Genomic DNA, 15231 nt, shown 5'->3' on the forward strand with positions numbered 1-15231 from the left:
GTAGATAAATTGAAATTCTCTGCATTGGAAATATATTTATCACTCAAAATTTTATTATCACGATCGATATCGAATTGAATTGAGAATAATAGAATCAGAATGTCCGTCGAAAAACCTACGTATAGCGAAGAAAATTTAGTCCGGCCCGTTAATTGATGTCGCGTTGGTGAGCGGGAAACAAAAGCTTACAAACAATTCGTATTGGAGTTCGCAGGGCCGATCGAGCGTTCGAAATCGCGACGCAGTTTAATGACACGAAAAATAACAAAGGTAAATTGTATTTAGCCCCGGTAGACGCGCCCTGCCGATCTATCGATCGAAGCGACGCGAAAGATCTCGATTTAGCGGAGCGGACTTAAGATTTGTTCAATAGGTCTCGGGTTAGTACCGAACGACTTAAATTCCACTCCGTATGAGGAATTTAATTGTTTCGCATCACATGTTTCATCACCTTCGATTGATGCGAATTAATCGGAAAGCAGTCATTATATTTCCGCTCGATATATTCCAATGAAATGCTTTCAAGTGAGCCTACATGTCAACATGTAAGACAGTTAAGGGCACATTGAGTGCTTCGTCGGTATTGTTCCAATATTCGGCACTGATGTTTATTCAAATACGCCATCCTATCGGAATAATCACATTTTTACTTTATCCATTTTTATATTCGAATAAAAGCATAAGGAGACATTGATTTTTTGTTGATCTGTCGTTTCATTGTTGATATCTTTTTTACTTGTATTCTTAACGTAGATGAAGCAGTATAGTTAAAAGCAAAGTTCCGTGAAAGATGTTATAACACGACTTAATTACTTGTATAAAGTTAGCCCGAAAACACGTCTGTAACAATATTCGTCATTAGAACTAGAGTCATATATTTAAGACATATTTTGGTTTCTCAAAGTTGTATTTTGTTAACCCGTAAACATAAGATATTTATTTTAAAAAAGGAATTACAAAAATGAAGTTTTTAATGTTTATAGATTTCAGTCACAATGCGGAAAATAAATTAAATTTTTTTAAACTTCGAACTGAGCTCGCATGTTTGTTTACGTTAACTGCATTTATTCTGCGTTTGAAATTTTTGTTTCGTTTAAATTCTTGCTGCGGACTACGGGCAGATCGCCAAATAGACAACTTTTATAAGAGGATAAAGTATTGCAGATCTTAAACCAATATGAAACTATCAAAGCCCTTCACGTTCTGCAGTATTCAATTTAAGTTACGAGATAATACGTTTATTAGATTCCTTAAATAATCAATGTCTTCAGAAAAGCTATGCTATGGCAGCCGTAGTCCCTTGTATTCGGCATCACAGTATACCCCGGTTCTTAACTTGGTAAATCACAGCACAGATTTTTATTTTATTTTTTACTTATACAACTTAAATGACGTTGTGGTTTATGACATTTTCCTTTGAATTATTGTTATGTAGAGGGAGGGTAAAACTTGCTAAGTTTCTTGCCCGCTCTTTTCAGAACAAGGCCTCCTGGTAGTTTTGCGAACGGATGGCGTAGTTTTGCTTTTTCGCGAATTTTGTAAACGTTTTTGACATTCATAAGCATGCCCTAAGACGCATCTAAATTGAATAAATGAATTTTGATTTGATTTAAAACAATCTAGAAAAAAAGTTATTTTAGGCAATTCATACAGTTTAGAGATGTAGAGACTTACCTAAGTATACGATCTCTTATGTCTTTTGTTAGTAACATTCCTTAATTTGGTTGGAAAGGCTTAATACGTGAGTAAGACATGTCGACCCGCCCAAGGGGATAGGGGGAGGGTTAGATAAGTTTATCAGGGAAATCTCTCGCATATTGACAGAGCGTCGCGAGGTCCTGATTGGCGCTAAACGAAAGCCTCGGCGAATAAGTCTTATTTTATAAAATTTCCAACTAACGTCTCTCGGTACTCCTTTATTTGATTTATTATAGAGGCCTCCAAGTTTTTCAACTACAATAAAAGAGATCTCTATTTATATTGTCAACGCACTCGGCAGGCTACAGATCTTTACGGGTGGCAAAACTTAGCATCAGGCGAGCCTAAATAAAAATAAAGAATTGGTACGCTCTTGAAAGTCGAATTAGTTCTAAAACACTTCAGTAGCCATTTTAATCAAAAAAATAGGTCATGCCATTCAATATTTTCTGAAACCTTTCCCTGATATTATATCCAGTTACACGAGAGACTTACATCGATTCTGGGCTTAAATACGCATCTCGTCAATTTTCGTGGAGTCGGCTCAGCAATGTTCATAAAATTTTGATATAAGAAATCCTTTCGAGGGGCCGGGTTAGGTAAGATGAGTTACAAATCTTACGTTCAACAGGTCACGGTTAATGAAACACTTTGCGCACCACGGGAGCACTTTGCATATTTACTTTATCTCGAAAGAGTTATTATTCAATTTCGATTGTCAATTCATGACTTTAAGAGTGATTTTGGATGATTATATGGCTGATTGTATGGAATAAGTAAGAAATACCTTACCTAAAAAGAAGAACATTGATTACAAAAATATAAGTATTTTTTTAATAAGGACTCTGCTGTCTCTATTTATCATCATATCATTAAAAAAAATGGCAACTAAACAGAGGGGCGGAGAGTTTATTGCCAGTTCTTCTCTTCGGTTCTACGCCCTCGATTGGAGAACTGGTAGTAAAAAATAATTAATGAATAAATGATTTTTGACTTTGACTGTGACATAACTATGGTAATTTTATTCCGAATTAAAGTGAACTAACTAAGATAAGATACGTATCAATGCGATACTGGACTGATCTTGTAAACCAGCCCAGATTTATTGTTCTGAAAACATTTCCAATCTATATTAATAACGTGCGCCCTTATGGGTAATAGTTTATACTATTAAAAAAATATTCATTAATTGTCAATTTATCTTCTTAACACATTGAATGGATTAAACAATATTTAGTTAAACAAGATACAAAGTAATAGCTGGAAACCAAAACTTTTCATGACGAATTTTGATTAAGTAAATAGGGATGTTTGAAAATATGTATGAATGTATATTATTAAAAAAAATACTTTTCGGATCCGAGTATTATAGATTTAAAAAAAATTAACGGGATGATCGCACGGGTCCGAGTGGTTGGGACCGCTACTATGACACCGCTCCACTCGGATCCGAGAAAAGAGCACTTAATGTGTTAAAGGCAAGGCATAATAAAGTTAAACGTTTCAATTACAGAAAAATTCTAAGGATATGACTGGCAAAACTCCACTTTAATTTGGGTAAGTGTTAAGTCCTTTTAGGCTAAGCAGCTTAGTCATGTTTTAATTTCTTATGAGTGAAACTTGAGTGGACGAAGTTATAGCAAATTAAAATGCGCTTACTTTTTCGCCAGGAAGTTGTTAATACTTAGGAGAGTTGGGGACTTAGAACATATAACAATGTTTTTATACAAATCAAAACTTAATTCAACAATATAAACGGTAAAAAAAATTCTACGTAATTAATAATTTTTCAACATTTAATGTATGTCATAAATTGTTATTAATTCCGTATAAAACATCAAAAGTCTATTTAAATTCAAGTACACATATGATATTCTCTTAGTAATAAATCGTCCCTCCATACTTTATGAAGGAAATTCATCAAAGACATGAAATGTTCGCGTGACATTGGCCATACATTTTAAATAGCATTGGCATAGCCGTCATAGAAATGTTGGTAGGAAATTAAATATTAAGACTGGCGCACAAGCGACTTGCAACATTCATTACTCATACCCCGTCTATTCCTGGGTATATCGATCGTAATTGCCAACTAACAGCCTTAGAATAATTCGAACCACTAAAAAGGTTGTCTTATTTACTATTTTATTGGAAGAAAACGTCTTTTTTGAACAAGGAGATGGCTGTTAATGTCTGTCTTATACACAACCATAATTTTCTTTATAAATTATATACCAAAATATCTTTCAATACTATAAAAGAACGGTATTTATTTAAAATTCACCACATCATATATACTGCCTACCTATATATATATGACTCACTTTTCTAAAATATACATGAATAAATAAATTTTGAATTTTTTGAATTTTATACAACAATTATGGTAAACAAAATAAAAATACAATAAAAACATTTCGATTCCAGTTTTATTTGTTACTAGGATAGATTACCTATCTTAAACCGCTAAATAAACTCATATAGAGAATCATGTAAGAAAGTATATGAGCAATACACATAATTTTATATATCAAATACCTTCAACTGAAACGGGACCATTTCGTAAAATTAAAAGTTGATAATTGCCCAACTTGGCAATACTCGAATCTTAAAAACGAGCTTTAATGCGAGGCAAAACAACTAAAATGCGCATTGGCAAGTAGCTGAGCCATGTTAGCGGTCGTTTGCAATTGTAAGTGGACGATTAGCGGGAACTCGGTACTTCACTAATTCCTATCAAGCATTAGGATTCTAGAAAAGGCAGAAAAAGGATAAACCGATTGTGAACGGCGAGAAGTGGCATCGTTTAGCCAATTGAAGCGTCGGTATAATGAAATCTGTATAATATTAAACGAGCAATCTATAACAGTGTTTTCATGTATCTAAAACGTTTACGAATCCTATAATTCGAATTAAATGGACAGTATTGGGTGTTAGTTACTTAGAGCTTAGTATGTCAATAAAAAATATATGATATTTTAAGATTATTTTATACTTTATTCACGCCACAATTTACTTTAGTTGTATTTGCATGAAGTTATAAAGAAATTAGATAAATCGATTTTCAAATTTTTCATAACTTAGGAGAGAAGCGAAAGCTATTAAAATCCACCAAATAATAGAGCAAACGTAGGTTGTATAAACATAATTCAAATAATAGAAACTAGAAATGTATAAAAACTTAATTGGAGCAAGAGTATAGAAAATTAATTATTAAACTATAAAAGTAGATTGTTAAATTTTCAATACAGCTCTTTACCATACCAGTTTAAAATCATTTTATTTTAAAGCTTACTTTAGTTCGTATGAAATAATATAATAACGCCTAAATCCGTTTAAATAGCTATCATATAATATTTGTATACAGTGTTGTCTGATCTTTCAAATGCAGTTTCTCCCATCGCCCATTTTGCATAAATCCTGTGTTACTACCTCGGTACTCTCATGAGATCAGTTCAGAGCCTAATGTAAATGAAATTGTGTACAAGAAAGCCACTTTCTTGGCTGCTGTTTATCGCCATATGTCTCTTAACTCTCCGAGAGGAGGGTAACGTGATAATTAGATTTCCTATTTACATATTCTATGTGAATTAACTTTGAGCGTAATGTTAAGATATAATGTGGTGTCCTGATATAATTTTCTAGAATTATTAAGAACCGATTAAAATAAATATAACAAAGAAAATTGTATCAAAATTTCAAGTGGTGTAGCCATATTTCTATGTCTAGTAGATTTAAATAGCTATCATACGACGCTCAGAAATGAGCTGCCGACTAAAGAGAGAGAGAGAGTAGATTTAAACCGAATCGATACTATAATGTAATTTGTTTATGAATATTTTGTCACGTTTACACCGTAAAACGACTGATAAAGAGAAAAATAAGTATTCGGGTTGTATAGATCGTAAACTTTTCTAATCTCTGTATTCTATATTACCCCCAATTAAGTATTTATAAATTTTTTTTTTTCTGAATATAAATATTGGTATTTGACATTACTTGTGGTACATTACTTGCCAATCAAGCTTCCGTTACTCTCCTAAATTATAAATATTTGCTAGCAACGAAGTGTTAAATAACTTAATCATAGAGGTGATTGTTTTATTATGAATAATGTTTCCTAAGAAACAATATTGTGCGGTTTTGTGACTAGTCATATCATATGGCGTTTTTCCCATGCATGAGGGCAGTAGGTGGCACTTAAATCTATTTTTGTTACTTTAATTACACTTCGCAAGTTGTATACGTCTTCGTTCTTTTATCGAACATTAATTGAAGAACACTGCAGTATTACTACGATATTGAAATGTATTTTAATTTAAATTCAGCTTAATTTATTAACTGTATTTCATAATTAATATGAAATGACATTAAAATCGAACTAAACAAACTTTATTGAACATTGTAAAAAATACTTCTCGAAATGTTATTCCAAGAAAGGTATTTTTATATATTCTTTACAAAGACTTAATCTTTTATTAAAAAAGTGTTAAAATTACATTTTATCAGACTACAATCTGTTGCTTTACCCATTTATTAATCCTTTTATGCGCGTTAAGAAACTGCGTCGCTTGGGCATTGCGTGATGTAGATGCATTAAAAATATTAAATATAATGTAGAGTACATAGGAAATTAGGTTGTTCGGCTAGTGATTGCTTCTAGATTATGATCGAAGGATTAAAAGGCTTAACGTAATTTTAGTTAACGCGAGAACGACATTTTATAGATGTAATCAAATTGATAGAAATTGAGTAAAAAAACCATTCCTTAAAAGGCACTGTTAATACAATATACATAACTCACTTTTTTACTTAAAAAATACTCCAAAAACGGACATGGGACGGACAGGTTTCGGCATTTGTTTTGTGTATGTAACACACGTATTTTTTTCTGGTTTAAGACAAGCAAAATATATAATTTGGTTAAAGACGCGTTTATTGTAATTGGGTGACCTGGGTATAATAGTCAAACCAAAATAAATTCAAACAATAAAATCAACATATCCTAGCATAACAAGTACTCAACTTTTCAATAGAAACTTTTGGGTTCTGAGAAGTCTTGAAGAAAAAGGGCCACCCAAATCCTGCCAAAATTCGGCTTACAACTTGCCAATTGCAAGTTTCAATGAAAAGGGACTGTCACAAAAACAGCCTGATATATAGAAGGCGTAAAAATAGGCTCAGGCGAATCGATAAAGCTCTGAAGAAGCTTCGGGTCCGAACCCGGACAACGAGAAGTTTATGGTAATCACGGCCTGTGATTGATTGCCACTGCTCCCTGGCTGAGTATACAACAAACGAACAACCGCCAATTTAGCGTGATCTTGACCGCAATCGAGATTGTATCTGATATAAGGTACTGTGTGTAATGCAATCCATTCCCTGAATCCCTTTCTTATCGGAGGCAATAGACCACAATGCGATCGGAACCTGGGATGACATAAAGAAACATGTACACGGGGAGGAAAATGAAAGACAAAGAACTGACATAAAAATAGTTTTGTATTTTAATGATTTTGCGTCTCTGGCGCAAACTAACTGTTGTGGTCTCTGGCAGAATGATATGCGATGTGGAATACGACTGCCCTATGCATAATGCATAATGCTGAGGGCCAGGCCAGGGCCAGTTACAATACACAACACACACTTAAAATGTCCCTTCTTATTTTGTTATTTTTCTTTTTTTGATTATTGTTTTGTGTGTTTCTGTGTTTTGTTACTAATAAATATTATATTAATAAAAAGGTCCTCTTTTAGTAACTTTCGACCGTAACATAGTTTAACTAATTGTTTGATATATATAATTATATTGCTAATATTTGTGGGTTGAAATGCTTTGTACAAGGCGACAAATAAAGGCGGCTGGCGTAGCATCATCTTAATAGCTGCCGACAAGGGTGCCGATCTTAAACGAGTCAGTTAAGACGCAGAGAAAAATGGCGATCGGGGATCTAAAGATTTAAGTGGCAGTTTCAAATGTGCCTACTTTTAGTGTTATTTCCTAAACGGGCACCATTTGTTTGCATCATGCACGATTGAGGAGAAAAATGTACGCAATACACAAAATGGTTTCACAGAAGTGTTTATGCGATTGCTCGAAGGAAAGTGCACTTTTATAACATCGCTCGCGTCTCAACGTAGATGGAAAACAAATTGTCGTGCACGCTTCCAATGTACGAAAGAAATCTTAATGTACTTCAAAATGAATATATTCTTAATGTACGGGATATGTTAATTCTAATGCATAACATTTTAAATTGTAGCTTTAATGTATTCTACTTCTTGTACTCTCCCTGTAACATGCGAGGAACAATACTAATTATGCGTAGTTATTGGAAAGAAAGCTCTAATAAAAGCGATTTTAATTACATGTAGTAACTCTTAATCTTTGTCGAATGTCATTTTCGCAATAACGGGTAAGAAGGTCTCAGGTGTCAAACGGCGCTCGCTTGCTATTTCACATAGAAAATTATGGTAGTAGGCGGAGTCATACTATATCAACACACTTTGCGGCTGCTTTGTTGTTAAAATTCATGGTAAGCGGAAGCAATTAGGGGAGTAACGTGTAAGGACGTAATGGAGTGACGAGAATTTGCTCTGAGCGTTTTAATGGGAGCCACTATTTATGTTACAAAATGCAACAGTGACACAACTCTAACTACGTGCGATGTTGTGAATTGTTTTTAGACGAATCCATTCAACGTTATTATTGTGAAACAATAACTTTCCATTCCACTTCTTTAATTGCGTCCCCCATGTATATTTACATGGGAGCATCAATGTAATACAAAATATTAAATTTATGAGAGCTCTCAACGTAAACATGACACGACGCTACTGTCTTCTTTATTACCAACATAACTATCAGATAGCTTTATGATAAGAACAAATTTTTAATGGCCGGGTTTGTTTACGATTCACATCTTAGGTTAATCTTAAATACGGTGTCAAAACGGCCGCCATAAATCGTAACATTCAAAACATTGTATATTCGAAATGTAACTTTATGCCTGAAAATGTTTACGAAAACAATGTAAAAAGCGAATTTGCCGTAACATTGATCATTCGCGCCGGCACGCAACGGAAAAGGGGAAAAATAATAAGCGATTACTTTCCCGTTTTATCCTTCATGCTTCGAAGACGCTTACTGAATTTCTTCCCCGACTTTGTAAGTCAAAACATCTATTTTGAAAAATCTGTCGGGCATTGGTTTGTTCTTTAAAATTTTAATTAATTTTTATCCTTTTGTTTAATAAACAGCGGACTTTGGCATATTGGGTTGTTTGTGTTTAAGAAAATTTAATATATTTCACATCCAGCGGAAGTAATTTTGTTCCTTTTTTAAATAGTTACCTGGATAGCGAGAGTGACGTTTTATTAACGACTGCGACGAATACATTACGTCGCGCCGCTCTTTGCACACCTCTCGTTTCGCACGGAAGCGAACCGTAATTACTCTAAAACTACCCATTTGTTTGATGTCTTTGTTCGTTGTTTGCTCCACTTAGGGCGTACATCACCCCGATTTCTTCCACCCGACACATGCAGCGCTTATACATTATAGCAAGAGACAATAACAGACAAAAACCGGCATTAATAATTCGAAATATGAGTCGACTGAAGTGTTTGATTTTTAAATGCATGGGGTTGCATAGTTCGTATGTATACTAGCCAGTTTTTAAATACAATGGACAAGTTATACCAGCATTACTGTTGGATATTTGTTTAAAATATTGTGGAGGTACATTTTTGAAAACAGATTTGACTTTGATCTTTACAAACATAAAAATCAAATAAATAATAGTGTAGGTTTAGAGTATGTTTCGGACTTATAAGATTTTTGTTTTGATTAAGGGAAAATGTATGTCAACACGTATTTGACAATAAACAATTAAATGTGTAATTTTTATAATTAAATTGTAGTTTTAATTCAGCAAAATGGCTACATAACAAAATACAGTTCATAACTAAATTTGTAATTTTGCTTCGGCTGTGCTAATTACACAGTAATTACTTTTATTAACCCTATCAAAATATACGGTTCAATTGTTTATTTTGATGTGCAAACATTTTTGTTTATCTACATAATGTACGATTTGTTATCTGTGCGCTAAGTTATTTAGTGATATTTCTGATTTGTTTAACAGGCAACAATTATATTTACTAGTTACGGTGTCAGAAGACTGGCTTTATACATTTTTTTCGGAAAGTATGACATCATGATTGTGTCATTGTAGTGGTGAAAGATGGTGTCATTTATTGGTACAAAATAAATCGTCCCTCTTTTTATATATTAGTTAGTATCAGACGCTCATTTTCTTCATTAGATACGAACACACAGTTGAAGATGAGGCAAAGTGAGCCAGAAAGACTTGGACCGAGGTGAAATACGAAGCTCAAGACTGAACGTAATGACGCCTTTTGCTCCAATCAAAGGTTAAGGGACATTAAAAAAATGTAGGAATTTAAAGATAATTAAATGGACCTTTATAAGTATGAAACGTGGACACTAGACACTGTAATCTGACAAAAATCTAAACATAGAAAAATCGAGTTTGAGTACGATTTTATTAGCTCCTTTGGACCGAAGCCAGCGTTTCTTTCACCTCTAATTGATATCGGACTGAGTATGTTAGCATTAAGACAGTTTGTTTCTGGATTTGCTCTGATTGATGTGTCAATAAAAGGAATTTATGTGTCTCATATTATTTTGTATTAACTGGCTTCAAAAGAAGGTTGAACATTCGACATGATTTTTGTTGATGAAGTTGAAGCATAGGTCTTGTATGTGGACCCATGTTAATGACAAATGATTCCACTCAGCAGCAAATGATGAATTTTCACATTTGGGTATGCTAGAGATTTTGTACATAACTAAACTATTAAAATTATATTTTTGTAAACTTCAAAATAATTAAAATTGACATTAGTATAAACAATATATATTTCTCGTTATTAATAAAAATTGGTAATAAATTTAAATACACTTACCATTTTGTTGTTGATTTCGTGAAAGTGAATTTCGCATACTTTGTCTACTATATCTTCGCTTTGAAATGTGACAAATCCGAAACCTGAAACAATATAATCCTTGCATTAATATTTACAAATTGATAATTACATAGATTATATGCCGTGTAGAACTTCTACTATGTATAAACCACAATCATTATTAGAAAAAATTCAAGTACGACCAGTCACCACAAGTAGCACCCGTTCACGAGTATCCTTTGTTTATAAACATGTAATGAATTTTCTATAAAGGATTTTTATATAAGAAATCTAAAAGTTGTCCTCGATATTTCTGTAGCAATCAATGTCGTATGACGTCAGTCCGATAGTAAAAAGGAACATCGTCCGCACAACGGAAGAAGGGGAGAAAGAAGCAAATAAAACTGCCTCGCCATTAAAATTTCACCTTTTTAATTTAACTTAGATTTTATTGATATGTTTAAAAATATACATTTTCAATTATATCTATGTATGTAAAGCTAAAAATGCAGTCTGCGTCTGCGTCATTTCTGTTACTTTTTTTTAAAGCAAGTAAAAGATAAACACATTCTTACACATGCCTCATATCTTATATTTTCTTGAATCTAAAAAAAATCTAACGATAAATATTCTCCAATAATTTTAATATCATTGCATGAACAAAGGGTTGTTAAACGTGTTTTTAAACACTGTGCAGCAGATACTCAGAGAGGAATGCTTGTTATATTTTCCGGAAGTGAAACTAGTAAAAATTTAAATTAAGAATAATTGCAGAGAATAAAATTTATACAAATTCCAAGGGAAGTAAAATGTTAAATGTATAAAGTTGCCACACTTTAACATAAACTTACGAACATTAATAAACATTTGGTACACTCGCAATAAAATCAGCTTACGAGGGAAAATTGAATAAGTGGTTCGAAGTATCGACGAGTTCCGTATATTACTTTTAAACGTCGCAAGACATTCCCGTGGCCGCTGCAACGACCAACTTCTCTGATACGTTCCCGTTCCGACTCAAAAGACCGCCCAAGTTTTCCTCATGCGATTCATGAGTAACAAATTTGAATTACGTATTCGAAACTCGGAATTGCTTTCCGATATTTACTGAATTCCGAACAACAACTTTCAGCTTACAATCTGCCAAAGAAATAAATCCGTCTAGCGCCTTCCACGTATCACATAATCGCCGACAAGTTTCTTTAACAAGTAAGTGATGAGGTGTATTCCTGCGTGCTAACGATTAAGACACACAAAGTGACTTGTCCCTCCCTGTAAATAGCATTACCCCGCCTTTGCAAACACGCCGTGACGTCATCAGTACACATTACTTCCGATATATTGTTCAACTTATCACGTATTTAGCTACTCAGTAATTTAAAAACGCTTATAAGCGACATATTAATGTCTGGAAAAGTATATATACTAGAACAAAACTATCTCATTATTTTCCAGGCATTATTAATATCGTATTTGACGTGACGTAGTACAAGACCTAGTTGGTATTTCACGCTCGACCAAATGTCATGAGTGGGAATTGAGGATAATATAGTAATAAATATAGTAGCAGTTCAGTATCGTTATAAGGCTTTATTTCGATGTTTTTTTTAATAAAAATGACAAGTATATACATGTGAAATTGTAAAATTATTGAGCAATATTCCTTACAGGGTAAAGAAAAGAAAAGTTATTTCAGAAATAATTCGACTTTCCTAATAGATGTCCTTAAAAGGTCAGCAACGCACTCCCAAGGAATTATGTCAGGGTAAAGTTAAACGCGAAAGCAAGTTTACCTATTTTTCAGTTTATGTGAAATAAACTTCAAACGCAGTTTATCGATTAAATATAGTGTTTATGAGGAAGCGATTCCCATTTATGCGGGTTGTAAATGGTGTACAGTGGTCAGTGAGCGTTCAGTTCAAACTTATCTGCGGGCCTGACAATCGCGGAGGCGCGCCAGACAAATGCGAGTCTTATTTCATAGCCTTCGTTTGCACTGCATTTGTTATTTATAGCTGCTATTGTAGCTTTTCATATGCCCTTATGAAATTACACATATATATGTATTTAATATCTTTAGATTTTATTTACTTCTTTACTAACCTTTAACACTTATATGGAACTGGGTTTAGTTGCCAGTGGGTTGGTTGGCAAACCTAAGCTGCTGATCTGATTTAATTTTTTTACTTCAAAAATTTCAGATTTTTTTTAAAACTTGTTTAAATTTTTATTTTTTTAGTAACATTTATGTTTATGTCAATTCATACATTTGAGACAAAATAGTTTGTAACATGTACCGAAGATTTAGTATGTATGATGTGGAAATGGTAAACTCATAAATAAATTAAAATAAAATCTATTTTCCGAGACACAGGTTATTTGTAATGCCTTTTTTCGAGGGTTATAACTGAAATATATTAAGTTGTTGTATGTATGATCCTATTCACATGTATCACGTGTTTGTATAGATTTGACGGAAACTCAATACGTCGGCGAGCTGAAATGAAACGCTGAGAGAACAGCATTGTCACTGACCACGAAAAAAGTTTCGGGTTTCACGTTCCCTTTGTATTCCACTCGTAGATAAATGGGGCATTTTCGTGAAATTCGTCCGCGTCACTTCTCGTAACAATGGCGAAGATAAATAATCTCTGCGTAAGAAAAGGATTTCGTAAACATAATTATTTGAACTCGCAATTGTTACTCAGGGTAATGGAAGCCTCTTGGGGACGTTCGAAAATCAACTTTATTCCCTATGTTATAGAATTATAGTATTATTGTAATCATTCCACGTGTCATGGAATATATTAATATAAACCTTTTTGAGAATCGTAAAACAAAAGACGAATCGTTAGCACCCTTAATTCTTATTGGTCAAATGGTAGTTTTATACCCTTGATATATCCTATAAGGCACTGCTGTTTTCCAAACATATATGGTGTGAAGTTATCATGCAAATAATTCTAACAGGACACTGTTAAAATGTAAAGGTGACAATCAGATAAACTTTCGCTTTTCTCGTTATTTGTTTTTATGTAACAAAGGGCTTTTCAAGTCACCTTCACACCTGCTAGTTTTTTAATATAAGAAAGGAAAGTGCAGATTATGAATGTGTCTTCGATATCGAATATCAGAGACATCTGTCGGCGCGTGGGGTTGACAGGGGGCCAGGGGGCGGCCCCCGAACCCTGCAAGCCCAGACCAGTATAATCTGCCCCGCCACTGTATGAAACACCGGCCGGTGGCATTTACGACGCTATAATAACCGTATAAAACGCGGCTCGACGTAGGCGTCGATAACTGACATTATACAAGTGCCTTTTGCCTACAAGTCGACTTTCTACAGTTTGTTTTGAATGTCATTGTACTTTCACAAACTCAATCTAGCAACGCGAAGTAGGAGTTTTCCTTGTTTTGACGAAATAAAAGTAATGTTCAATGGATGGCGTAACAAGCAAGTTTTCATTAGGGGCACAACAGGCACTCAGTGAGCAGCGATGAACTAGCCCAGTAGCGACGCCGGAACAACTTTTGTTATTGTTTCGTTTCATTATTGTAATAAGAAATACGCCATAATTAAGAGATGCTGGGGAATTGTCACAACTGATGTAATAGTTCCACAAAAGTTGGAAAACTTTTCTGACAGGATGTTTGCTTCGTAAATAATTGCCGGGGTGCTCCTTCTCATAATAAGTTAAAGATAATAAGTTATCGATAGTTATTAGCGCGGAATAGATGGCTATAAGTATGAAAAATCGCCAACGTCGAACGAACGGCGTTACGTAAGTATTCTAATTTATTATTCACTTGTCAAAGAAGCTTTTTCTATAGTAAATGTGAATAGTTCAAATAAATTACACCCTGCACTGTGTACTTACATATCGCTTGACTCAGATAATAAAGGTCTCATTTTGTCTTGAGTTGGTTTCATAATATTTGTATTACTTACAGCTTACATTAGGGCGCTGTTCAGCCTTTAAGCAAACATACACACAAAAACCTGCGGAGCACGTATAGGAATATGTTCAAACAGTTTATTGGTCCCATGCCCCCACCCGAAAACAATGTGCGTGTTGTGTTCCAAAGTAAATATGGCCCACATGCAAACGGAGCTGAAGTCTAAGGTCTCAATGCAAACTTTCGGCGAGCGAAGAAAATAGCGAGTAAAAGCTGCAAAAAGAATTGGCTCTTCATTTTCTCTATTGTGAAGTTGAATGGAACGCAAACAATCAAGTTTCTCGTCAAGTTGATTGTGTGGAGACACCCTTATTGTCTATTCTCAGGTAAATAAAGTAGAAACACAATTCGCCTGGTACTTTGTGCGTCGGCTTTAACTTTTAAATTCTCTAACTTCAATCTTATTATGCTTTAGTTCAATTCATGGATGAATACCGAGCAAAAAATCACTTTCGCTTTCTGCATTTACATTTAAATTCAACGGATACTTATCAGATTTGAGATAGCACTCTCTGAGTAAGGAAATAGATGTTAATGCTTGATTATATACTGACGAACCTTATGGACGAACCCTTTTTATCCTTA

At 33.9% G+C, this 15231-nt stretch overlaps 1 protein-coding gene across 8 annotated transcripts in view; it reads right to left on the minus strand.

Moving 5' to 3' along the window:
- Window positions 1-15231, minus strand: part of LOC110994641 (RNA-binding protein Musashi homolog Rbp6) — a 437627-nt gene that overhangs the window by 18503 nt on the left and 403893 nt on the right. For all 8 annotated transcript variants that reach the window (XM_022261424.2, XM_022261422.2, XM_022261423.2 and 5 more), the window contains one exon: window positions 10690-10772. In XM_022261424.2, the coding sequence (XP_022117116.2) occupies window positions 10690-10772 (83 nt within the window). The remainder of the gene's footprint in view (window positions 1-10689; window positions 10773-15231) is intronic.

Source organism: Pieris rapae, chromosome 7 (genome assembly GCF_905147795.1).
Source record: "Pieris rapae chromosome 7, ilPieRapa1.1, whole genome shotgun sequence".
Taxonomy (NCBI): domain Eukaryota; kingdom Metazoa; phylum Arthropoda; class Insecta; order Lepidoptera; family Pieridae; genus Pieris; species Pieris rapae.